At 41.5% G+C, this 26,207-nt stretch overlaps 6 protein-coding genes across 7 annotated transcripts; 2 read left to right on the forward strand and 4 right to left on the reverse strand.

The window, feature by feature from the left end:
- Nucleotides 1–465: 465 nt before the first annotated feature.
- On the forward strand, nt 466–5,135 carry LOC119137612 (ras-related protein Rab-8A-like). The gene is made up of 8 exons (XM_037277078.1): nt 466–642; nt 1,027–1,087; nt 1,328–1,388; nt 1,545–1,622; nt 1,760–1,849; nt 2,093–2,158; nt 2,234–2,284; nt 3,096–5,135. Exons 1-8 carry the CDS (start codon nt 519–521, stop codon nt 3,183–3,185), a joined length of 621 nt encoding a protein of 206 aa, XP_037132973.1. The 5' UTR covers nt 466–518; the 3' UTR covers nt 3,186–5,135.
- cib3 (calcium and integrin binding family member 3) lies at nt 4,933–7,507 on the reverse strand. Its single transcript, XM_037277075.1, has 6 exons — nt 7,457–7,507; nt 6,994–7,028; nt 6,798–6,909; nt 6,149–6,296; nt 5,626–5,821; nt 4,933–5,471 (listed from the first exon to the last, which is right to left on the reverse strand). The coding sequence occupies exons 1-6, from the start codon at nt 7,505–7,507 to the stop codon at nt 5,450–5,452; spliced, it is 564 nt and encodes a 187-aa protein (XP_037132970.1). The 3' UTR covers nt 4,933–5,449.
- Nucleotides 7,508–8,285: 778 nt separating this feature from the next.
- On the reverse strand, nt 8,286–10,725 carry LOC119137477 (anti-dorsalizing morphogenic protein). The gene is made up of 5 exons (XM_037276807.1): nt 10,455–10,725; nt 9,480–9,616; nt 9,289–9,411; nt 9,015–9,207; nt 8,286–8,930 (listed from the first exon to the last, which is right to left on the reverse strand). Exons 1-5 carry the CDS (start codon nt 10,723–10,725, stop codon nt 8,500–8,502), a joined length of 1,155 nt encoding a protein of 384 aa, XP_037132702.1. The 3' UTR covers nt 8,286–8,499.
- LOC119137598 (serine/threonine-protein kinase NIM1) lies at nt 10,422–26,115 on the forward strand. 2 transcript variants are annotated; one of them, XM_037277058.1, is made up of 7 exons: nt 10,422–10,781; nt 12,258–12,306; nt 18,224–18,514; nt 18,579–18,854; nt 19,011–19,279; nt 19,456–20,186; nt 25,983–26,115. In XM_037277058.1, exons 3-7 carry the CDS (start codon nt 18,460–18,462, stop codon nt 25,996–25,998), a joined length of 1,347 nt encoding a protein of 448 aa, XP_037132953.1. In that variant the 5' UTR covers nt 10,422–10,781; nt 12,258–12,306; nt 18,224–18,459; the 3' UTR covers nt 25,999–26,115. The 2 variants fall into 2 exon arrangements, with proteins under 2 accessions (XP_037132953.1, XP_037132954.1); XM_037277059.1 differs by lacking the exon at nt 25,983–26,115 and having other exon boundaries at nt 19,456–20,706.
- On the reverse strand, nt 12,486–17,078 carry im:7138239 (uncharacterized protein LOC497366 homolog). The gene is made up of 7 exons (XM_037277061.1): nt 16,922–17,078; nt 16,441–16,536; nt 16,226–16,368; nt 15,836–16,115; nt 14,428–14,609; nt 13,521–13,579; nt 12,486–12,839 (listed from the first exon to the last, which is right to left on the reverse strand). The coding sequence occupies exons 1-7, from the start codon at nt 16,971–16,973 to the stop codon at nt 12,689–12,691; spliced, it is 963 nt and encodes a 320-aa protein (XP_037132956.1). The 5' UTR covers nt 16,974–17,078; the 3' UTR covers nt 12,486–12,688.
- On the reverse strand, nt 20,575–22,450 carry ccl25a (chemokine (C-C motif) ligand 25a). Its single transcript, XM_037277076.1, has 5 exons — nt 22,370–22,450; nt 21,704–21,797; nt 21,091–21,208; nt 20,886–21,003; nt 20,575–20,808 (listed from the first exon to the last, which is right to left on the reverse strand). Exons 2-5 carry the CDS (start codon nt 21,765–21,767, stop codon nt 20,782–20,784), a joined length of 327 nt encoding a protein of 108 aa, XP_037132971.1. The 5' UTR covers nt 21,768–21,797; nt 22,370–22,450; the 3' UTR covers nt 20,575–20,781.
- Nucleotides 26,116–26,207: the final 92 nt, after the last annotated feature.

A 26,207-nucleotide genomic window follows, 5' to 3' on the forward strand; every position in this document is an offset into this window, starting at 1 on the left:
CTTGTACCAGGGAGCACTAACAATGGTGATACAACAGATTCGGAGAAACAAGATGTTTCCTAACCTGAACGTTATTTAGAAGAACAATTTGATATCAAAATTAAGGATGACTCGCGGTAAATCTCTTGTGCTTTGTGACATCCTAAAAAAACCAAACCTGTCAAAAATATGTCTGAGGTGTATTTAATAAGAGGGAAAATATATTGAGTTTTGTTGAAGTTGTGACAGGCAATCGAAATGGTTATTGCACATACATACTGTACTTTTTTAACTTGACCAAACAAGTTAATTATAAAATACTTAAGTACAAAGTGCTGTTCTTTGCCCACCTATGTGTGCTATTAGTTGCATTGGTTCGGTTCAAGTAAAAACATCCTGAACTTCTAGTGAAAATCCAATGGTCCAAAAGCTGCAGTTTTCCTCCAAGCCATACAGATGTCGCTGTTGTTTTTCTTGAATACCATCGACGCACCTGGGCTTCGCCGGGCGCGCCACTTCCGCACCCGATATCAACAACTATGGCGAAGACGTACGACTATTTGTTTAAACTGCTATTAATTGGAGACTCCGGGGTCGGAAAGACATGCGTCCTTTTCAGGTTTTCCGAAGACGCCTTCAATTCTACGTTCATATCAACCATAGGTACATTAATGTTGATTACAACTGGTACTTTCGAATGGTGCGCCCACTGGTTTGGTCTATTTCCTGGTGGGCTGCTAAAAACGCTACGATGATGTTTAGCTGTCACTAGTGTGCCGGATGAGGCTATTTCCCGGGAGCGTTGTTGGAAAAACATTCCCTGATGGTTAGCATCGCCATTGGCTATTATCTGTCAGTTGTTAAGCGTTATAAAGTCACTGCGTGCGGTTAGCTAGTAGCTGGTAGCGCTAAGGGCAACCATCGGAAATGCTTTTGTCGTTCGATATTCCTGATACGTGTGACATATTGAAACTGTGACTGTCGTGCTACGGTAGCGAGCGAGATCGCTGCTATGATTTTGATTGACGTGTACGATCGTTCCTCAAGGCATAGATTTCAAGATAAGGACAATAGAGCTCGAAGGCAAGAAGATCAAGTTGCAGATATGGTAAGTTGATTCTCATGATACGCTTCTGATTAATTCGTCGAGAACAATCGGTGCCACATCCTGCCTTTGTTACTTACGTCATTCAAACAAGGTCATCATTCTTTCACAAAAGCAGTCCCTACTTTTTGGCATTTTTGTTGGCTGTGTTGTGATATTTATCTGCAGGCAAATATGAGTCTTTGGTAAGGGGAAACACAGGTCGACAGCACGTTAAACAGTCCATACTGGTTTTCTTCCCAGGGATACAGCCGGTCAGGAGCGCTTCCGAACAATCACGACAGCCTACTACAGAGGAGCCATGGTGAGTATGTGGAAACTGCGAGTACTAGAATTCCCCAGGGTTGCGAACACAATGGGTTTCTTGTCTGTGTTAAAAGTTTAAACCAATGGTTCTTAAACTGGAGTCCCCAGATGATGAAATTGTGTGATACATAACCATTGGCTCCTTTCCATACAGGGAATAATGCTCGTCTATGACATCACCAATGAGAAGTCCTTTGAAAATATCAAGAACTGGATTAGGAACATCGAGGAGGTATCCATTCTCTTACTGTTCTCATTTTTTGCTTTTGGATTTTCAATGGAATTCATTTTATTTTTGTTCTCTAAAGTAATTGATTCATGTTCTGTTAAAGTGACTTTATAAAAAGTGTGCTCTTACCCTTGTTCCAGCATGCGACATCTGACGTTGAGAAGATGGTTCTCGGCAATAAATGCGACATCAATGACAAGCGACAAGTTTCCAAAGACAGGGGTGAGAAGGTAAGAAACAACCTGAGAGAGTAGACAGTAGTGCCTTGAGATACAAGTGACCTGACTTAAACGTTTTTGGAGGTACCAGCCAACATTTGGCCAAAATTTTGCATTGACGTGAGAGCTCCAACTTAAGATGTGAGCATCATATTGAACAAATTAAACTCGTATCTCAACTGTATTCTTTTCTGTTTAGTTTTGAGGAATATATCAGAAAGCCTCCTGATGCAATTCTCTGCAATTTCCCTGTAGCTTGCTTTAGAGTATGGCATCAAGTTCATTGAGACAAGCGCAAAGGCCAACATCAACGTGGAGAGCGTAAGTTTCAAATTTCCTTTGACAATCATACTTTATAAGTATTGCATATAAATGTGATGCTGTGTCTACTTGCAGGCCTTTATGACTCTTGCCAGGGACATCAAATCCAAAATGGACACCAAAATGGTAAGGAGAACCGTTACGGGACTGAGAATTGTTTTCCTACATTGGTGTCATCATGACGTTTATTTATTTTTAATTAAAAGACCAAAATTCGCTAGACTTGTCTAACATAAGATCCACAAAAATGTCTACGCCTGAGATTACTCAGGAAGTTTTGAAATGGTCATTTAGGGACGTTTGGTGATGATTTACATTTATTAGCATTCCCCATAATATACAGGCATAGCCATTTTCAGCCATTTCTAGGGGTCCTATGACCTCCCTAAAACTGAAATAAGTGGTCTTTAAGAAACAAGTTTCACTTCTCAGCATGAAATTTGGTGTCAATCAAAACGTCTCAAGGACGTATACCAGAGGTCAGACATTTTTGCTTGAATCAGCCATTTGGGACATTGCGTTGGTGTTCATGAACTTTTACTTGGGAACCTCCACCTTCTTGCTCCTGTTCTTTCTTTCTTTTTTTTCTTTTTTTTTTTAACTTGTAAAGGGTCATATTTTTTTAATCTCTTCATTTTTGGAATAACCGGCGTCCTGAGGGAAAAAGTGGTGCCTTGACTTATGACATATCTCATCTTTACCCTTTGAAATGATTGGAAATGCCATTCATCCAATCCAGCCACATTGTGCTTATTCAGATCCAATAAAATCCCGATCTGAACTTGTAAGTCAAGGCACCGCTGTAAGGGTTGTCTGAGGGTCGATCGAGATCGGATCCACATGGCGCATTGAACAAAACGGGTATTCCCAAGCCTTGGCGGAGGTCTCCCGGGGTATTCGGAAACATTCCAGGTGTTGATCATTTGTGTTGCCTCAGGAGGGGAACACACCCCAGGGGGGCAGCCAAGGAGTGAAGATTCTGGAGACACGGAAAAAAAGCAGCTTCTTCCACTGCAGCCTCCTTTGAGGACCACCGAGGCCTTTTTATTTTGCAAAGAACCCGCTCGAGCCCAAATAAGACTTTTGCTTGCTTGGGAACATTTCCCTTCATTTTCCTCTTCTCCATAGCAGTCCGCATAAAAACTGCCGCTTGTGAGCGCTTCCAGCTGGACAATCGTCATTTACAGGAATCTCCGAGGATCGGAGGAGGACAACAACAAGACGTTGCACAAATAACTGGCTTGTACTCAAGTTGTTCATTTTTGTTTATTTTGTTTGTCATACTTCTTTTGGTCGCCAGATGGGGGTGTTATTTCAGTGTTTTTTTTTTTATACTCATTTCCAGCCAGAAACTGAAAACCTTGAAGCTCAGCCAAATAAAGGCATTTGGCAATTGAGTGTAAAACAGATTTTAAATTGCATACATGACCACTTTGGCATACTATAGTGGAATTTGGTTGGTATGTTTGTCATGAGTCGGACCACAAAAGTCCCAAGATTCAATATCCCCAAAACATAGGAAGTCTTTGTAATACCTCTAATAACTGCCCTGAGCAGTACAGTATTTGACTGTCAAGCTTCTCTTGATTTCTGCGTTATGTTTTCAAAGTTCTTTTTTTCTACAGTATTATTTGTAAAATAAATCACAAAATGAAATTCCAAGACAAAAGTACTGTTCATGTTGGACAAAATTCCAGTCATACTTACATTATTTTAAAGAAACATTTATTAGGTGCTTGAATTCAATCCAATACAATCCGGTAACTTTGCATAATTTTGTTAAATTCCATCAAAGCTGTTGTGTTGGGAAGCCTTCTCCGTATACAATGTCAAGCTTCTCTCTCTTTGTGGTCCATTTCATGTTCTTAACAGACGTCCAACATACACGTCTTCTTACTTCATTCCTGTACCCATTATCTTGCACCCAAAATCACATGTCCATTTGTCCTTGGAGCTGGGTGCTGCTATGCATTGTGAATCTTGGACCTATGTGTGTATATGTGTGTGTTTTCGCTCTTAATAATGTTCACTTTGTATGATATTGAGCCCCAAAATGGAGCACTGTCCAGAAAGAAAAAAAAAAAATCACTGCAATCAAAACATTTGGGGTTGGGAAGGTATTAGTGATGCATTTTTCCTCCAATTGTATCACTTTTACTGACTTTCTTTTGCACTTGAACTCTTCCAAACTAATAGTTGAGTGGGACATTTTATGTCTTTCAACTCAAGAGTACTACAGCCACATAGAAACAGAGAAAAATAAATACTCGTGTATGTAGTCATCACTCGCTATATTGCGGAATCTTAATATTTTTACCTTTCTGCCCCCAACACCTACTTTTTATTTGGAGTCCATCTTTATTTTCATAAAAGCTTTTTTTCTACAAAAGTCAGGCTTTAGTCTCATAAAATCCTTTTTTTTTTTTTTTAAACAAAAGAAAATGCACAAAACTCCCCCAAACTTGACTTTATTCTTAAAAGATCAACCCTTTGTCTCAAAAACATCAAATCAGACTTTGTTGTCATAACATTGGGATTTTTATTCCATGAAATGCAACTTTATACATACAAAAACAAATCTATTCGCCTAAAATTACAACTTAAAAAAAACAACAAAAAAAACGTTTTTTTTCCTTCTCCTGTGTTGCCCTAGTACTCCTTGAGTAATGGCTCTTACAGAAGTTTGAGTCTAATACTTGTTGGGATGCACCAAATGTTTGTGTCTTATGATCCATACATCCTGTGTGAACAGGCTAAATCTGACCATTTTTTTCTGTTTTTGTTCTTAAAGCTGACATTGTGAATTTTTACAGTCCTATTTTCAAGTACATTTCATACATTGTGAAGAACATAACATTGCAAATATTCTATTGAGAGATATACTTATTGTACTGTACTTTATACTTCCAGTGTGAAGATGTGTATCTGCAGTTTTTAGAGATGTCTACTTTTTGGGATGAATAAAAAAACAAACAAGCAAAGCAAACTTAATGCTTCGTCTTTTCCACTTTCTGGCTGAGAGGCAGTGGAAAGTCACTCAAGGCCGTTTGTTGCCGTAATTGACCTTGACCACTTTCATAACAACGGGACCACCGTAATCCGCCGGACAACCTTTTGGCTTATGTTTCATAGTAATGCCTAACTGGATCTCTTGTAGATTGAAATCACAAAACTCACGTAGAATCAAGTATTGTTTCGTATGGAAGTGAATTTTCAAATGTTCCGTCAAAAACATCCTCACGCAGAGATGTGAGGACTCCGTTTTTCACATTTGTCAGTGATTCAGTTTCCTTATATTCTTATGTGGAAGGTGCTGAGGACACAAGATGGGATGAGAAGGAAAATTCTCAGTTTTATATTTGACAGTAAACTTCCAACTGGTTTCCCAAAAATGATTTACTATTTGCCAAACTTCTGTGATTTTGAAATGAGTTGACTGTACATTGTAATGTTTTGACCAGACCCACCTGAGAAAGTCTGGCGCCCGTACAATCATGTGCTGAAAGTCCTCCAGCGATAGCCGGCCGTCGTTGTCCATATCGGCTTCGTCCAGCACCTTCTCGCAGACCATGCGCACCTCGTCCTCCGTCAACTCGTTTCGCGTCAGTTTGTTCAATGTCTTCCCCAGGTCCGATTTACAAATAAAGTCGTCGTTGTTGAAATCTTCCCAAAAAGAACGGAAGCACAAGGTTGCACAGTGTACAGGTAAACATCTGTTTCAGGTACATCTAAAATAACACATTTTAAATCAAATATAGACCCCAAATTTACATTCTAACCCTAAACTGTGCATCCAACAACACTGCAGCTCTCTTTAGCGTTTGGCTTTGACACAATAGTGTTTTCACGTCAGTCCATCAGCCATTTGAAGGTGGTGGCTCTTTAGGCCAAGCTACTGGGTTTTCTTTAAATTTACACTTGATATGTGGGCAGGAACTACAAAATCCTGCACCATTTTCAAACGTCAATTTTCCATATGTAAGGTTTTACCGTAAATCTTAAAAGCATAGTAGGCCTTGAGATCCCGCGGCGCCATCTCGCTCAGAACCGAGAACATGTCCAGGAAGTCGTCCAACGTCATGTTTCCTTGGCCGTCCTCGGAGAAAACCTCGGCGATCCTCTGGCGGAACGGATTGTCCTGAACACCCAGACAATGCCATGATTATCTTTGATAAAATCAGTGTTTCTTTTATGCTACGGCCTTGACATGCGAATGACGGCTTATAAATTTACTGTAAGATAAGTCCTAAAACAAGAGAATTACGCATTGTGGATGTAAGACAATCATAGTATATTAGCTTAAGGCTAATGCTAACAAAGGTGGTGATTAGCACCTGTGAAGATCCTAGACCTAGACAAATTACTAGCGTAATGTGGTTCGAAGCATGGCATCAAATTCTGATGAGAATTTGGGAAATTTGCCACAAAAGCGGCTGCGAGCGCCTGTTCATCACACCAAGTCGACTCGAGAGGCTTTAACATTCGCTAATATTAACAATTGTGCGCTAGCCGCATTCTTTGAGATTTGAAAGGAGTCAGGTGACAGGCGATCTTTTCACAGAATTCTGTGGATGAATTGGTCATCAATTATGGAGGCAGACGGAGGGACGGCGGGGTTGCAGCGAGTGCGTCTGGCTACCTTCAGCTCGGGCATGCTGCCAATCAGCTCATATGGTAGCTTCACATCTGGCTGCTCGGTGTAGTCAAGGGGAACGAGTTGCGGCGCCAGATCGTGATAGCGGTGGAACAGTCTGAAACCGGTACCAAACACAAGCTACTCTGTCATCAATAGAGATAAACATAAGGATCAAGAATAGCAGCCAGCCTTTACTCACCTGAGAATTTCTTTCCTTGTAAAATATGTACAGTCCTGGAAAAAAAGTCACAGTCAGAGGTTTCCCAGAACATGATGCTACATGTGGTCAGACTGGAATGTTTTTAGACGTGGCGGAGTAGCATGGCCTTCGAGGTTACTTTGTAAGTGTAGCGCTGCCTTTAGTTCCGTTAACATGCTTGTAAACACTCGCATCTCAAATGATCTTTTCCCATTGAAATGAATGGCAATGCCATTAATTCGTTTCAGGCTCCCTAGTGAAAAAAACAGCACTCTCTAAAATATAGATCCATAGAATATTGATGTAAAAACATTTATAGGATCAAACACCAACTAGCAATTTTTAAAAAGAAAAAATATTTTGATAACTAAACATGTAGCGATCATGCTGACATTTTGGGTGAGTGAACTACGCATGCTTTAACTTAAAATTGACATTAAAAGTTTTTGTTGACTATACCAACCTGGTAGGCGTCTAGCTGCCTTGTGGTGAAGATGGTCTGCTTATTCCCCATGTCGGACCACGCAGACGCCCAGCCTGGGTTCCATCTTCGTTCTCATAGGGCACCTACTCGGTATGGGCACTGACAGATATGAAATAGCGGGACAAAAGGACGCCAAGGCCAGAGGGAGGCGAAGCGGGGCGGAGAGGGGAGATCGGGTGTCGGGCCGCCGCGGGGCCCCCATTTGGTGGCCCTTAATAACATGGTTTCTCCTCCGTTGTGACTGGCAGTTTCTTTTGAAAGGGAACAAGGGCTGTCGTCCAGCAGCGTGCCAAAAGCTATCAAACGCTTCTTTGGTGCCACTCCAGGGCCGACGCCTCCACCGGCGCTCGGGTTACGTTCCACTCAGACGCCACTTTCATGGCTACCGAGCTGCACATAGTGCCAAGTTGCCAACTTGGTTATTGACCCAAAAATTAAAGTTGTCTTCGATCTCTCCCTATTTCAGGGAGGGACCATGAAGTCGGAAATCGGGGTTTTAGATGCTGAAGGTGGCCAGAGGTGAACTGTCACCACTAAGCATGCCCCAATATAAGATTCTGAAAATAATCACTGCATCATATTGATATCAAAATTAGAGGTCAAAAATGTCCTTTTAAAAAAATAAAAAAAGTTGGTAAATGCAAAACATAATTTTTTTCCTCATAGAACACAATTTTATTTTTAAACAAAATATACAATATTTGGTACAAACAAATGTGTATTAGGTTAGATTTAAAAAAAATAAATAAATCTTAACATTCTTTTTTGTTTGAATTCATTCTTAGGACATTATTATTATACACGCATTTACTGTGGTCATGAGTTTACTACTGCATTAGCGCAAGTTAGTGATTGACAAAGGTCCATTCGGACATCTAGCATTATAATTATTTACAACCGGACACATACAGTATGCACATTTACGTCTTTCACAGGTTAGCACTACTGTCATATATTATAATTTATACCTATTTACATATAATACAAGGCCGGCCGCACAGGATGGAGGTATGGGGGGTGGGTCAGTGGCAGCCACAGCTCCCCGCCACCATGTCGTTGTACTGCTTGAGCACCACATTCTCGTCGTCGTCAAAGTAGAGCAGGTTGATGGAGTAGAGCTTGTCGGGCACGCAGCACGGCGTCTCGATGCTCTTGATCAGCTTCAGGGCGTTGATGATGGACTGCACGGTGGCGTGGTTGGTGGGCTTCATGTTCTGGCCCAACGGGAAGGGACACGAGCCCTTGCAGTGGTAGGCGTTGTAGCCCCGCGGCGACACGATCCAGCCCGACCAGCCAATCTCCTCAAAGTCCACGTAGAGCGGCAGGCGCCGGCACGGTAAGGACGCGCCCTCCTCCTCCCATGCCTGGTCCAAGGAACGGGCACTGCGAGGGGATTCGTGGGAGGCCATGTGGGATTGGGGTAAAATGGCGGTATCTTGAGCATTGTCTGGATCTATCAAAAGCAAAATATTTAAGAGTGATATTGAATCAACGAGAGGGCTTAGATTTCTTCAATTCCAATCAGCAAGGGCCTCACCTGCGCTCTCCAGAGTGGTGGACCGCCGTCGTCCGTCGTCTGTGAACAGCACGAGCATGGGCTGTTTACTCTGGTGGTGGTTGCGTCCCGATGCAAAGCGAATCAGCTTCAGGTCCATCTGGCTTCCCCCCAGAATCCGCACCACCACGTGGAGCCCCAGGTTGCTGCCCTCGTCCGCCGTCCACGAGCGGACCTTTTGTTGAAACACCAGTCGAGGTTAGTCAGGTTAAAGGAGATCGGTCATAGGTAGTTAGGGTCGGTCATAGGGACTCACAGCTTGAGTGATTGTAAACACCTCCCAACCGTTGGAGTGGATTGGGATGAGTCGAGAAGATAGCAGCTTCCTCTCTTGCGTGTTGTTGCTTTTGGAGGTGTCCAGCAGTTGGTAGACGCTAACCTGGAAATTAGCTCTGTTAGCTCGCCCATCTGGCATGACTAAGACTAGATGTGCAGAATGCAATATACCTGGCAGAAGTGATGCCTGTTGAACACCAACGTAGCCTGAGGTCGCAGCTTGAAAAGGTGGAGCTCAGCTGTGAGGATCTTCTCTGTCCTGGCGACAGTGGACAGGTTGAATCGGAACTCCACCTGTTCGCTGCGAACTGCAAAGACAAGAAAAGAACCACTCTAACACTTAATTTTACACGTGACAGTTAAAAACAACGTGTGCCATATAATGGTTTTATCCCACGATATTCTTGCGTTCGATAGTATTTGTTGTAAAAGGGCCAAATAAGAATTGAATGGATGAAGTAGTTTTTCTAAAAAAGAGAAAACATAAATAGAATACAGTTTCTGACTATAGAGTCAAACTATTATGCAACATAATTCTAAAAGTTGAAATTATATGAAATAGGTATATGCATAATTTTTTTTTTTAGGGACATGATTCTTATCCAGACATGTTTAAAAAATATCCCTGTGTGTAGCATGTTTTACATACCTTTTCTGAGTTTGACAGTAGTGATTCTCAGTGTGATACAAGGGCTCTCTCTAGTGGTATGAGAGATAATCACTGAAATATTCAAACTACTCTCAATTTTTTTTCAAAAATATATATATTTTTAAATATATTTGAGTACAGTTCACTTGTATTTAACTTTTAAAGAAAATGCAATTATGGTTAATCTCTTGTAACTCTTGTTTATTTAGTTACATTTTTCATTAACTTATCATTTAAGTTAGCTTATCATTAGTGTTTTGTTTTACTTTTATCGTTTTACTCTTATCGTTTGCTTGAAATACATCAAACAATTACAATAATTTTAATACGACAAGAAAATCTAATGTGGAAACAGATCTTGGAAAATACATAAAAACGGAAGGATTGCATTTGGTTTATTCTGACACGTGACAGGTTTTTTTTTTTTTTTTTTTTAATAATAATGTTTTGCTTTTCAGAGCGCCAGGTGAAGTTAATTATCACATATTTTGACTCACGTTTGTCAAAGAAGCTCCGTACTGTGTTGCCTTCGAGCAGATAGGGGTCCTTGGTCACGCCGTCCACGTCGGCCACGGTGTTGTACAGGTCCAGCATGTATTGCGGCGGCTGCTTGCGTCGGTGTGTGACGGCTACGGGCGGGTCGTCCATACCGAACACCTCCAGGAGTCGCTTGATGGCGTCCGAGCGGATCTCCTCCGACCCGGCCTGGGTGGGCTCGGTAGCGTAGGGCTCCTCCAAGTAGTTGAGCGACGGCCGCGCCTGGACCATCGTGCACGGCAAAGCGACCAGAAGCACAAACGCGAGCATCTCGCAAGCTCTAAAAAGTGAGTTATGAGGTCAATAGTGAATTACGTGGGGGCACTTATTTATATCTTCATAGCGCACCCCCTCCTCTTCCTCCTCACTTAATCTCATGGTAAACAGTAGTAAAAAAGAAAATGCTATTTGGCTGCAAATGTAAATCACCTATCAGTGAATGTAAAGGGAGACTAATGGCGGTGTTGACAAAGGTGTCAAGTCCACCGACTGGCCATTATTGTTCTCGAGTCTGGCAATAAACGCTCAAATCAACTTAAAAGTGGAAAAGAAAGGAGGGGGTAGGAGAAAGTGCAGTAAATTCAAGTTTCACTCTGTGGGTTATATACGTAGAAGTGTCGCCCCCATCCACTAACCCCCATTTTGAGGAAATGTATGGCAATGGATTCATTAATTTGGAATAATGGAAACCGATTAACTGGTGTCGTTAGTTACACGTCCTTTTCCTCTATTTGCATGACTGTATTGTGTCACAGATGGTCTCGGCACAACTTTAATTTCTATACAAGGTGTGTGTGTGTGTGTGTGTGGGGGGGGGGGGGGTAAAGTCGTTAACGTGCTTGTGGGAGGGAATCATTTTCGGCACAGGTTGATCGATTCTAAACTTCGGAGGCAGGCGGGATCAAAGTTGCTCACTGCACACTACGACGAAGCGGGCAAACAAGCCATAAAAAAAAGAAGAGCACTTGTTGGTTGTATCACTCAAACGTGCCGTTTCACACATGTTGATATCAAAGAACCCTTTCAACAAACGCGTGTGTTTGGACAAAGTTGGACAAGTTAGGTCTCATGCAACGGCCCGCGACCACACTGAGTGGCCTCTTGTTTCAAATAAAATAATTCAAATGTGTGTGATGGGGGTGTATTTTAATTTGAGGTTTTAAAAACCAATAAGTCTTCAAGAAACGCTCGACAGGTTTCCAATTAAAAACAAAACGGGGATTTGAAACGAAACTCCGAGGGGGAAAGTGAATAATTAGGAATGTGAAAATATGTTGAAAAAGGGGTTTTTGTTCTTTTACAAATAATTCGACTCCGATTATGCATAGTGACTGTATTTTATATTGTACTATCACCAATCACCACTAGGTGACACGTTTTAGGTACCGTTACACTGAGTCGAATAACTGCTCTATACTGCAATATTCTTTCATTACTACAATTATCTTTTGGGCCAATTTGGAATGATATGCAGACCATACATAGTACCCCAATAACATTTAAATTTTGAGTGAGTACATTTTTGTGATCTCTTTATTATGTAAATATCAGGAGTTGGAGACTTTAGATATTTTGATGTTTAAATTTTAGAAATACTGGAACTACCGTGTTATTTCTTTTTCACACAAAAAATGTAACATGGAAAGATGATAACTAACAGTTTATTAATACATTAATTTATAATTAATGCTATTATTTTAGCTATATGTTTATATACTTTCAATGAAAATGTGAGCTAAAAAAAAGTTTTTTTTTTTTTACAGAGCTGGCCTCTGAACAATCCTGTCGACTTACTACTAAAGAGGAGCGATGGTATGTACAAACCTTTATAGGGAATGTTTAATTACTTATATACAAATGCAGCAGGTCCCCAGTCTTAGACAATACGCTGCAATAATGCTTACTGTTTTACATACAAAGATTGACAGAGCTGTTTAATAGATAAACACGGGCACATTTATTTGAGTATTAGATTTATTTTTTTTAAAAATATCAATTTTTACATATATTACATATCATACAAAAATACTTTAAGGAGTGGCACGGTGGGCTCCTCTGCCTCACAGTTAGAGGTCGTGGGTTCATATCTGGCCTGTGGCTCGCTTTCTTTTGTGGAGTTCGGTTGATGGGGTGACTTGGCAACCATGTCATGTGCGCTTCCATCCAGCAGGAGGCTCTGTTTCTTTGTGAGCGTTCAGTTTGGGCAGTGGCAGGAAGTAATGGACAGGACGGTACTAATCTTGCCGTGTTGGCTCAAGAAGCTGTGTCTCTCGTATCCTTGAGGCAAACACAAGTTGGATTGTTTCTCGGCCCACAAGTGGCAGATTTCGGGGTCCGATGGACTCCTGGAGAAAAGAAAAACGATGTAATTAACGTGTCATAACACATCAAGTACTGATTACATGTGAACACGTCCTGATTTTTTTTCGGGGGTGTTAAACCATCATTTCAATTGGAACAATTTTAAAATACCAATTATTGATATTCGTGGCAACATTGTTAGTTAGCACTACAATGTAAGGACATTTTTTGCTCCAAAACAATTTGCTGAGTTATTTTCACTTGTATCTGTATCTTTACTTGGATCTATCTTTCTCAAATAGTTTAGATAGTTGATGTTAAACTATAATAGGAAAACGCATGAACTATAAAATTGACAGTTGTATAAAAACAATCTACTATATAAATAATATATTTGTCCTTCATCCTTTCGATAAGGTTTTTCATGCCTACTTCCGTTTCTTAAAATGTTGATATGTTGATGATGTGATAATGATGAAGGTGTAAAATTAGGTAAACTGCTTGTGGAAAAGTAATGATAATATACATGTATATTTTTTAAACTTTCTACCTTCTTTCTCCCTGATTTTGTCCCAGAAAAGAGTAGGGGGTGTTTAAAAGAACATTTGGTGTTTGTGGAGGAAACTTAAAAGAGTCTGCTTGAGAAGGTGTCAGAGCTCGCAAGCAATTGTGAAGTGATGGCCATTGTCGTGTTGGAGGGCTGTTGCAGCTGCGCTCGTACGTACCTGAGAAGGCATCGGTTTCCTGCGGTGCAGCCTCCTAAACATCTGCCCACGTCCACTTCCTGTGGAACATTAGCAAAAGACAGAGACGGGGCCGTCAGCTCACAAATATTGACGTCGTTCCGCTTTGATTTGACACCTGCAGGGGCCCATTTGTGTTTGCCCTCCATGCTCGCACCTTCACTGCTGAGCCCAGAATACCCTCCCAATAGACACCTCCAACACACGCACACACAAAAGGAGAAAATCTAATGAAGCTTTATATCCATGATGTCTTTTAAAAAATATTGATAGTAAGCTTTTACATGCAGTGGCATTGACTAGAACAGGAATGGATCATTTATTAATTTTATTTCAAAACGACTGTTGAGTTATGAAGAAAATCTAGATTATTTTTTAAGCAGCCATTTATTCTGGGGTTCATATTTTGAATTAAAAAGTATTATGAAGTGTTTTAAAGGCCTTAATTATCATTAACAAATTAGACACATTAAATAATTATCATTTTCAATGAATTAACATATTGCATTTATTAATTTTGTTTACTGACGATGAGCATTTGTAGGACGTAAACCTTGAACTCATCCATCAGTCTCCTAATAGCTTAGTTCAGTTCAGTAAAACTACAGTGAAGCCACATGAAATCAATCACTTCTGGTGCGTGTGGTTTGTGGCACAAATAAGAGAGGAAGGCAGGAGGCTGATGAAGTGCTGTCTGCCACCATGAATGAAACTAATTCATTAGTGTCGAGCACTCGCACAGCAGCAGCGGCGTTTGCCATTTCCTCTCAACTTGTGAAAGCTGAATTACAGATGAGGCTGCTTTGCATGTGCTAAGCCATGAAAGCCAAAGAAAAGTTTTTCAGGGAAGGCTTCGTAAATTGCTATTTGAATCTAATTGTAAGCGTACCCTGAGTCTTTCCTCCTTGACGCCGTCGCCGTGGTGCACAATTTCGTAGTAATATTCCACATAAGGGACTCGGTAGCAGCTCTCCTTCAGCTCGCAGGCCGCCACCGTCTGGATCACTTCCGCTTTGTTGGGGGTCTCCACCAGGGCCGAGTCGAATTTGGTGGGTACGCAGGAGAATCCCTCTGTGAAAAAAATGATTGACATGACGCAATCATTTATTTATGTCTAGAAATGGAAATTAGTCTAGATAGCCACCGGCAAAAAAAGTGTAAAATTTCAAAGTATTTCCAAGGATTTTAAATCCCTTTATCCTCCTTTTAAAAACACACGTTACATATGATCGATAAATATCAATACACATATTTAATTTTATTTTTATTTCATTAGTTTTTAGTGTTGAAGTTTATTGCAGATTATTTTTCCGGGGTTAAATATTTGAATTCACAAAAACTGGGTTTGGAACAAGGGCAGGAAATTTGACCAAATAAAACATTATTAATTAAAAAAAACTCATTATATGTGGCGCTTGGAGGATCAAGTTTAGGTTTAGCAAATATCAAAGGATTTTTCTTTAGCCTAGACAATTAAAATGGGCCCAAAATGGGGTAGAGAGCTTGAACTCAGCAGAGCTATGCATAATAATGGTACAGGCTGAATTTATTTACAAATTCTTTCCATAACCTGATGAAATGTAAAGGTGCGGCCACCTTGAAAAATTACACACAAAAATTAAATGATATTCTTAAAAAGGACAGTAAGATTACACAAAAGCATGCTTAAATTACACAAACATTAACATTTTCATTAAGTTACATTACAAACAAAACAACAAAAAGCACCGGAAATCACACACACACAAAAATAACAAAAATTAAATCGTTGACCTAATAATAATTGCCTTTGTAACATTTTTTGGAACATAACTTTTTCAAGCCTTGATTTAACTCTTGCGGATTATGACCTGGATAACTAACAATCTCCACAGACAAGAAAAAACCCAGGATGGAATTCACAAAGAATGAACTGCGGCCATTGATAACACCTTCAATTGCTCTTCATTTGCACGGGCTGTTTTCTCCGTCTTAACATCCTAGTCACAAAGGATATTGCGCTAATGACACACCAGTGCAAACACGCCCCCAAAGTTTGACAGCTGAGTGCAGTTTACCCCCTGACCCCCCGCCCACTTGTAATAAGCCACACATGGCAAAGTATAAATGTTGCCTTTGTGCCGAGAAATAATTTTTTAATTTTATAACTGCGTGTGGCTATTAGTGTCGGTGTTCGTGAATTGGACGTTTTTCAATTAATTGAGTTCATTTGCAAATATACGTGACTATTATCTTATTTCAATGATTATATATAAAAGATTATATAAAAGATTATATAAGAAAGTGGAATGAATTACCTGGGGCGCCCTTGGACTTGGAACACCCGCCTACGTCCACTACGCTCTCGTAGGGTGTCTCTGAGTAGAAGGTCCTCAGCGAGGGCACGCGCATGCACTGACCCGGTTGGATCTCGCAGTGGCACTCCTGTATCACCTCCACCTCGCGAGGGCCCTCGAACAAGAGCACCCGGTCCATTCGCATGCCCGTCGGCTCGCACGCGTGGTTTGTACCACATGAGGACAGTGGCGGTCTCTGGGGCTTTCCCACTTCCGGGGCGACGGGTGCACGCATCCTCACCTGGTGCCAGATTTGAGGTCAGAGAAATGACATTGGCCAAAACAAATGTATTGGGGCCACAATACTAGACATAGTGCCCCCATGTGGTGGATAAGAGGTACTGTACCTACTTTTTTGCTCCTGAGAAACTCCAGCATGGATGCGTGTTGCGTAAGGTCCTGCGCTCCAGCCTCGTGGGGCAGCCTGGCTGCTGCCCGTTCACAGTTAGGCCTACACATGCCCACGTCCACGCTGATTGGACTGCCTGAGATGTCTGCAATCAAAAAACAACAACAAAATCAATCTTAAGATGAGAATGTGTGGCTAAGGATATTAGAGGCTTTACCTTGACCGATGTAGACAAAGTGACTCTGCCGCCGGCAACACACTCTTTGCGTGAACAGGTTTCGGTGGTCTGTGCGCTTGTTGAGCACCGCCGCCACTACAAAATAACACAAGTTAACAATTCAACAATGTATGTGCGTGATGTTTAATGAAATACTAAATAGAAAAAAATAGGAACAAAAAAAACGACAAAGCATTTTTGATTATTATAGATATAATTATACATTAAACAAAAATATTTAAAATGTTATTGGATATCCACAAAAAAACTAACATTTTCTCGCATTAAAAATGTATTGCTATATTTTAATTCTACTGCAAATATTACAGCAAAATCTTAATTATAGATAAAAAAACAAACATATTTTCATGTAGTCATTCATATAGTGATCAAATGCCCAAATTCTGGCACACGGTGCGAATCCCGGCAAAACATGCAAACAAATACACAAGTACTCAACAAAGCAAACAGCTGTACTTACAGGTCACGTGAAGTGCGCACAGCAGCACGAGGCACAGTCGCAATACGGCCATGGCTTTCAGTTCCCTCAAAGTGCTCCTCGGCTCACCAGACCCAGAGTGTCCCTCTCGCACCGACAACGCCTCTGTTCTTTATATGAGCTTCGGCCTTAAATGTCACTGGTGCGGAGTCAAAAGGAACAAGTGAGAGCTAATCAAATTTCCATGCTTTTGTAGGGGATGCTCGGTCCTCCTGCAAGCCACTTCAAAGGTGGCCCAAAACAAGGCCAGCGTCCGCTTTTCCGGCCTGTCTCCTCCGTGTGTCGAGCGGGGCTCCAGCTCGGCCTAATGAAGTGCCTTAAGTAGCCCAGTGGCCATTAAACGTGTCAATCCAAGGCATTAATCATCTTTTATCTCAGCGGGGGAGGTATTTAGCACCTCTGACTTAAAACAAAAACCAGGCCAGGATTAGCGTGGGGGCGCCCCGGGGCTCACCTTCCCGGACCCCGCCCCCCAGCACCTTTGTGTTTATTCAGCACGGTGACAAATGGTCCAGGAGCTGGCCCCCTTTTGCAGAGGAGCAAGATGATGTGCTTCACGTCAGTGCATTCCTTATTTTCGACTTGAAAACGTGTTTACTTTTAGGGTCAAAGACCAGAGTAAGTCTTCATAATAATAATGAAATTAGTTTAATATTGAATGAAATGAGTTGTTGTGATGACGTTCAAATGTGCACATACTTGCAGCGGTGTCCTCATCACGTGCTGACACGCTCAGCGGGCATCCGATGATTGGATTATCCAGCGGCAACATGTGCTCAAAGTATGAAGCTTATTGGTTATAAGATCTTCACGGTGCGGTGACATGTAACAGACAGTCTGGAGTCAGGTCGTGTGTCTGTGCTGGTATGTTGTTGGGTGTCTGGGTCACTGGGTCACAGGGTTACTTACCATTTGGACCGGGTGGGACAGCATTCTTGAAATACTCTCAAAGATAAAAGTGCATCATTAGGACAAAAGTTATATTGCAGTGCTCATTTTTTTTTAATTCACTCATATAAAAACAGCCTTGTCAACTTGGAAAAAATATACAAAAGTTAATTTTAAAACACCCAAGAAAATAGATATTCTGATGAGAATCGCCCAAAAAATGAATTGAATTGAACTAATATAGTTCCCAATAAAGTGTTCATGTAAAAGCACAAAAGCCTAAATATATGTTAAAATGCCAGCAGAATTTGAATATTCACAAATCGAACTTGATAGCAGGGGCCATGCAACGATGACGAGAAGGATAAATGATAATCCCACCTGCGTGTTTTACAGGCTCCCACATTCACGTTTGGAAGCCTCTGCAAAGCCTGTCTGCATGGGAGGAGCCCGGATTACAGCCCTTGGGACATTACGGGGCCACCATATGATCCTCCCACAGCAGTGGACAGGCGGGCAGACAGCCACGGCAGCAGTACCTGAAGATCTTGACGAGTTACGGGAAACATCACCTGAGGATGCTGACTTAAATTGGGACTGATGCCTACTAACTCCTCGACAGCATTGTAATCATGTATTTGAGCAAAAAGAACACCACGGAGCGCAACAAAAAGAAGATAAAAACATGTAAGTGAATGAAAAGTGATGAAATGGTATTTTGTACGGCTAACTCTATGCCCTCCTTCTCAAGGGGGTCCCTCTGGACAACACCCAAATAAGGTGTTGAAACGGGCGTCCCGGAATGTCGCAGAGAAGAACCAAAAGCCAGATGTGAAGGAGATCAAAGCCGAGCAGGAGGTGGCGTGCCACACGCTGTTCGCCATGGCGTCCTACAACCTGAGCCACTCGGAGAGGGTGATGGACGATCTCACATTGGGACGGCGGGTGGGCTTCTACGATCTCAGGGGAGAGATTGGATCGGGGAACTTCTCTCAGGTCCGTCTGGGTATACACGACCTGACCAAAGGTGAGTCAGGCTTCAGTAGTTTTAGTCATTAGGTGGCCTTACTTGATGCACATAAAGCCCTTTTCATACTGCACTTAGGCACTGATAATGTCTTTTGGCTTGGTGAAGCAGCACGTGCCTCGGTATCCATTCAATTGACAGCATTTTCTTTTGCAGAGAGAGTGGCGGTGAAAGTCCTGGAAAAGTCACGCCTGGACAAGCTTTCGCAGACACTCTTTGCCTCGGAGATCTCGTGCATGGAGAAGCTGGCGCACCCCAACGTCGTGCGCCTCTACGAGGTGGTGGAGACCTATAAGAGGTTGTATCTGGTCATGGAGTTCGCCAGCGGAGGGGAGTTGTTCTCCCATATCTGCACCAGGGGGCGCCTCTCCGACCTGGAGAGCAAGCTGGTGTTCGCCCAGCTGCTGGCTGCGATCAAGCACATGGTGAGTGTCAACACACACGCACACACAAATACCAATTTATTGTTTTAAAATTACATTATTTGTTGTACTGTTTGTAGTACTGTTTTGTATTTTGTTTTCTTATGACAGTTTTACATGTTTTCTCTTCTAATTTTGTTTTGTGTGGCTACGCTATCGAACACTTGCTCTCATGGCAGCACGACAGCAACATGGTGCACCGCGACGTGAAGGCAGAGAACGTGTTCTTCACCAGCACGTACTGCGTCAAGTTGGGTGACTTCGGATTCAGCACGTCCAGCCGCCCCGACGACGTGCTGCACACGTTCTGCGGCTCCCCCCCGTACGCGGCGCCCGAGCTCTTCGGGCGCTCGGGCTACACGGGCCGCCACGTGGACATGTGGGCGCTGGGCGTGCTGCTCTACTTCATGACCACCGCCACCATGCCCTTCACAGCCGTCAACACGGGCAGGCTGAGGCGCTGCGTCCTGCAGGGCTCCTACAGCATCCCCTCCTATGTGCCGGCCCCCTGCAGGGAGGTCATCCAGGGCCTGCTGAGACCCGTTCCCGCCGACCGCCTCAGCGCGGCCAAGATAATGTCCTGCGAGTGGATGAAGGGCGTCGACTACCCGCAAGCGTACCTGGCTTGCCGGCCCACGCCCGCGCACCTGTTGGGGCCGACGGTCACGCTCAGCTCTGACGACCTGAGCGTCAAAGCAGCGTTGGAGGCGCTGGGCGTCACGGAGCGCCACCTTCTGGACAACGGGTCCGGCCTGAGGAGTCCCATCACCGGCGCCTATCGCATCTTAGTGCACCGCGTCCAAAGAAGAACGTCGGCGGAAGCGGCGGGCTACGGCTACGTGTGCATGACGGAGACGCGCAACAGACTCAAGCGGCTGGACAAACGCACCTCTGCGGTTTGTATTGTCATGTAAGCACTTTGCATGCTTTTCAGTCTTTCAGTCTAAGTGACTGCGTGTGTGAGATTGCAATCAAACACTCAGTAACCCTAGCAAATAACAGATTTTTTTTTTTTTTTTGGCTCCCTGGCAGTCCCATTTGATGAATATTTGTAATTTGAACAGTTACAATAATGCAAGGCTGCCTGGAGTTAAAGTAAAGTTTTTCAACTTACAAGTTGCAGTCTTGAGCAACACATGCTGCATGGTGACTCAACTCAATTCAAACTCAATTCAGCTTTCATCGGCAGTTTGGCACACAGGGAACAAGTCATGAGTTTAATGCCACTCCCATTTCAAATTTACTGCCGAACTTGACATACTAAGTCATAATCATGAGCATAAATCATGTGCACAGAGTTTGAGTTGCTAGGCAGGTTTATTATCAAAATGCTTCAGCTCGGGCTCGTTTTCAGATTCACATTTTATGGTTTCCACTTTCACATAAAGTGTTTCGTTAGCCAATAGTCACACGGCGTCATAATAAAAAAGTCCAGTCAATGCAAAACAGTCAAAAGTCAAAGTAAAAATGCGGGTGTCCTTCTCTCCAAGAGGCCGAGGTCTCACTCAACCGAACAAGCGACCCTTGATGTGCTGTGGAGAACAAACAAGGCTCAGCCAATGCACGATATAAAAAAAAAATAATAATAATAATGATAAAAATAAAAGACCTTTTGGCCAGTCCTTTTGACGTGTTTGACGGCTTTCTTGTCAATGCTGGCCATCAGCTCTTGCACCCACATCTCTTGCGGGTCGCAGCAGTACACGCGGCCTTTCCGCATGGTGAAGCTGCAAGGGTGACAGAATTCAGTGGATGAGCTGCAACGAACCCATAAGCGCTACAAAAATCGTTTGCAATTGCCACGTTGTGCTCACATGACAGCGCGGATGTTGCAGCCTCCGTCCGTCTCCTGAATTCGGTACTTGACCGCACGCTCCTGAGTCTTTTTGCCGAGCTCTTTGACGTACATCAGGCAGCAGTCATCGTAGGACACTGAAGCAGAGAGCACATTTTGTTTTCTTCTCATTATTAGAGGCCTATTCAAAATGTTAAAATCAAGAATTAAACATGTAAGTACTTTTTAAATGCCATTCAAACTGAAACACATTTTTGCACCTTTGAGCTGTCAGTGCGAACAAATCAAGCGCACCCCATTTTATTGACCTTAGTCATAATACTTTGCAAACATTTAATTTTCATTTCATATGTTTATTGAGCAGCCCAATCTAACAAAAAACATCAATATATGTAAAACAACAATTTTCCCTTGCTCAAGATACCCCTAAAATAGTCTATTTGGATATAAATAATTATGAATAGGATCGTATTCCCAATCCACGATTGAATTCCAGCAGGAACCATTGTAGGCTCAATGAGGACATGTCCAGCCTTCCCCCACACGGGTAATAAACAGCAACCTTTCACAGGTTGCGGTATGTCGCCGTAATAAAATAATTAACAGATGAAAGTTTGATTTTTTTCTCCTACCTTGGGCCATTGCCAAACTCAGGCATGATAAGACCAAGAGGATGAGTGGCGTGTTGAAACGCATGGTGCCCTCGATCAATTTTAGGCTGTAATGCTGCAATAATAGGGGTAATAAAAAAAAAGAATTGGTAACACATTTATTTGGTCACCTCCGAACCTTTGGACATAAGAAATACTTGAGATTCAAAGGCAGGAAGCTTGCTTTTCTAATAGCTCTAGAATAAATGACACTCAAAATCATTCTCAGTCATGTGCAAGTGTAAAGAGAGGTTCACCAAACACTCAAACACATTTTTAACATTAGTAAAACTCATACATATCAATTAACTACTAGTATAATGTTGTTTTTTCACAGTCACACAAATCAGCAAACATTTGAACTAATAAGTCATTTTCCCATTTATTATAACTTATGTGACATACAACAATAAATTAACCATTGACTATTTTAATGTTTGCATAATTGTCATAAATGTCATAAAATAATAATCATAATAAAAGTTTACAGTGATGAGTTAAAAAATAATTGAGCATGCAATCCTGTTTTACATCTACAAAAGTTGTGTATGCGCAAGTTGTCACAATCATAAATAATTAAATGCGATAAAAGATAAACACAACGAAATGCTGTTATATGTGTGTGTGTGTCTGTGTTGCGCTGCTCACCTGTGTGTGAAGCTTGTGTGTTACCTGCACGGGCGAGGCTTTCTTATAAGGCGAAAAAGGGGGTGTCTCAACAGGTGTCGTATTTCCGTAAAAGCGACTCACCTTTGTACCCCGACTAATTTCTGTTTCGCTTTCCCAGAAGATGTGAAACCCCCCCACTTCCCCCTCCTTCCCCTTTCAGAGATATGTTTGTAAGATTTTTGCAGTGCGGTGAAATGTTGACACGGCATTATTGATTTAACGAATTAAACTGCGTGAACGTCTCAGTACAAGTGAAGCAACGAACGACATGTTGGGCATGTTGAGGTTTTTTTTTGCCCATGTGATTGAAGTTTCCAGGATCTTAAAATGAGAAAACGTATTAAATATTAACCCAGTGTGAAATTATCGATCATACGGTGTTGTGTTAAATTGATTGTCAGAAACAGAAACTATTTTTTTGCAAGGGGCTGAAAAACAGAATTTGTGTGTGGCTTGGTTGTACAGTTTATGTATGATTAAAATATATGAAATATATGAAATAAAATGAGTCATTAATTTTAGTGATTAATGGGAAGCAAATCATGCTGTGTCAACAAGGGCCTGATTGATGACAGCCCGTGAGGCCTACACTTCCCTGAAAAAGATTTGGACTATTTACTGCATTCGTTTATCATCAGGTGCACTCTGCGTCTGTCAGCATGTCAGTCGCGTCTTGTCTTTATCGTAACTTTACGTGAGCTTCAGGACAAACGTAGCCACTCGGAATTATGGCTCATTTCCAGTGCTCATAAAAAAAAAAGGCAATTCTTCCCATCATCACCCATACCAGAATGGGATGCTTTTTTTCCCCTGTTTTTTTTTTATCTGTTAAAAGGCAATTCTTCCCATCATCACCCATACCAGAATGGGATGCTTTTTTCCCCTGTTTTTTTTTTTATCTGTTAAAAGATGTATACACACATATTACACGTATGTGTGTGTGTGCGTGTGTGTGTGTGTGTGCGTGTGTGTGTGTGTGTGTGTGTGTGTGTGTGTGTGTGTGTGTGTGTGTGTGTGTGTGTGTGTGTGTGTGTGTGTGTATGTATATGTAGCATGATATTAGTGTTGCTGCTTCTTAATGAGCCTTGAGTGTCCACGTGGAAATTTGATAGCGCCGCTGCCTGTTTACACTCCAACCGGGAGTGAAGCGAAGCACTTAAGGCCAGCCAAGCGTATGTGGAGATGTCGTCGTCACAAGAGTGATGTTCCGCTCTGTCAAGATGAACGACGCCATCCTCTTGCTAACCTCAAATCATCTACTTATGGATGAAAATATTGTCATGTTGGTCATTCATGTTGTTTTTCCTAACATGTTTTTCACATTTTTTACTGAATGCTATTGTTTTCATTTGTTTTTAACTTATGTTAACTCTTTGTAAAGTGACCTTGTGTGACCTGAAAGGCGCTTCTAAATTAAATGTATTATTATTATTATTCATTGATGAAAACATTGTTTTGGGAGGCTGAAATGGTAATGATCATTAAATACAATGTTGCATTGAACAATCTATGCATCATAAATGTATGCATTGATTGTTTAATTGAACATTTATTAAACATGATTGAACATTGACATTATACTCAACTAAGTAACTCGATAAGCTGAAATAATGTTGGTCGTTCTTTTGTCTTTATTAAGTTAGCATTTTTTGGTGCAATATTGCAAAGGAATTGCTACAAATTTTGCCACCACAGTTCTACCTCTATTCTCTTGGACTTTTCAGCTCAAGATTGACAAGTGTACCTGCAAACTCAGCAAAACAGAACAAAACTTAGAAACGATTATTATCGCCACTCCTAGGAATGCATCACCAAAGTATTACCGATAGATTAATGCCGGGATTTGATGGTACCTCTCCGACAGGGCTTGGACATGAGCCAAACCTTCATCATTCATTCCCGACAACACAACATAGTTGTTTCAGTGCCATGACTTTGGCGGAACACGGGTCCGCAAAGAACGCATCTAGTATCCTGCGGGCATAGAAGCCCATGAGTGAAAATCTACTTTGATGTATTGTGTGCAAAAAGACAAACAAAAATCACATAGATAATTAAATAAATAAATAAATAAATAAATAAATGATGATTCTAATAGTTCTATTCTTCTTTGTCAAAGAAGCAGTAACATTATTTTGCTTCCAGGCTCTCCCTACAAGCTGAAATAATATACTTGTAAACTTTATTGCGTTTTTTTTTTCAATCAAAAATTACAATCTAGTTAATTTGGTTTTGTTTATTTTAAGATAGATATGCAGTTCAGTGTGAATTCTGCATTGCAAAAGGTCACATTTTATTTTTAGCTAAGTAGGATGTTGTTAGTCAAGCGTAAGTAGTGCCAGGGAGTGAGTGAGTGAGTGAGTGAGTGAGTGAGTGAGTGAGTGAGTGAGTGAGTGAGTGAGTGAGTGAGTGAGTGAAATACTACGGTATTTAGGAAATATAAACATTTAGGAAATATTTAGGAAGTATAAATATGGCACACTGCATTGGGATTTGTGAGTGAGTGAGTGAGTGAGTGAGTGAGTGAGTGAGTGAGTGAGTGAGTGAGTGAGTGAGTGAGTGAGTGAGTGAGTGAGTGAGTGAGTGAGTGAGTGAAATACTACGGTATTTAGGAAATATAAACATTTAGGAAGTATAAATATGGCACACCGCTTTGGGATTTGACAGCTGCTTTAATATTTGTGTTTATGTAAGGGTGCAATCGCTGTCAAGATGCTGATGGATGGCAAAAGAAAAGATAAAGCGTTCTGGTTCCAAGCACAAGCAATCTCTCCTGACGAGCGCTAAACACAAGCGGCAGCTTGTTGTGGTTGCGCCTGAGGGGAAATGTTAAGTATCATTCTTTCTGGAAGCCTTTGGGGCCTTTGGGCTTTGCGCAATATCAACTCTTGTGTAATGTAATTTTTGCTTTTGTTAGTTTTGGTTGTCTTTCTACCCAATGTCAGCAATCACAGATGCTTTGTGTTCGTGTGCGTGTGTAAGTGTGTGTGTACACGCGTGTGCTCACCACTTAAGACTTGCTTTACTTTATCATGATCAAGAACTTAACAATAAGAGAGTTACCTTCTTATTCATTTTAATCCCGGAAAGAGTGCTTTTTTTATCTCCTGATGCTAATTATTGTGGTTAACATTTTTGGCTTGTTTTTTATATATATAGATTTTCCAAAAGTGTCTTATTACTTCTGGTCACTCTCCCTCTTTGGTACATAAACCTAGGAAAGAAGATGTGTTTTTGAGGAAGTTCTGTGATGAGTTGCAATTATATGTAATGCAAATTGGCCTAATTTGTTGATACGTTGGATCTCATTAGATTGTGGAGGGTACCTAATATACATAGTGCTCTGCCTGACTCTAGGAGACAGTTTCAGAAATGTCTCCCTCTCGTGGACAAATTTATTTCTACAATACAAAGCTGTGCGAGCTGTCATCGGAAATGAATAATGAATAATCGTTTCTTTAGTTTTAATTTTATTTTTGTATTTTTTGTTTTAGTTCGTGTATGCATTCTTGATTATTTTATTTAACTATATTCGTTATTTCGTTTTATTTTTTTAATTCCCGAGACGTCTCCCTCTCCTTTAGCTTTCCAGCTCCTTGGGCTCTTGACTGCCAAAGGCCTTGTCATGTTGCCATCCATCATGAGGGACAAAGAAAGCGAGAGTGATTTCCAGAACGACCAAAGCGTCAAAGGAACAACAAAAATAGGCCAGCAAGCTCACTTGGAGTTGGAAAACACATGGCAAAACATAATTATTCATCCACCCATCCATATTCCAGGGTCACAGTTGATCTTGAGCCAATCCCACCTGACTTTG

This window comes from Syngnathus acus, chromosome 17 (genome assembly GCF_901709675.1).
Source record: "Syngnathus acus chromosome 17, fSynAcu1.2, whole genome shotgun sequence".
Classification (NCBI taxonomy): domain Eukaryota; kingdom Metazoa; phylum Chordata; class Actinopteri; order Syngnathiformes; family Syngnathidae; genus Syngnathus; species Syngnathus acus.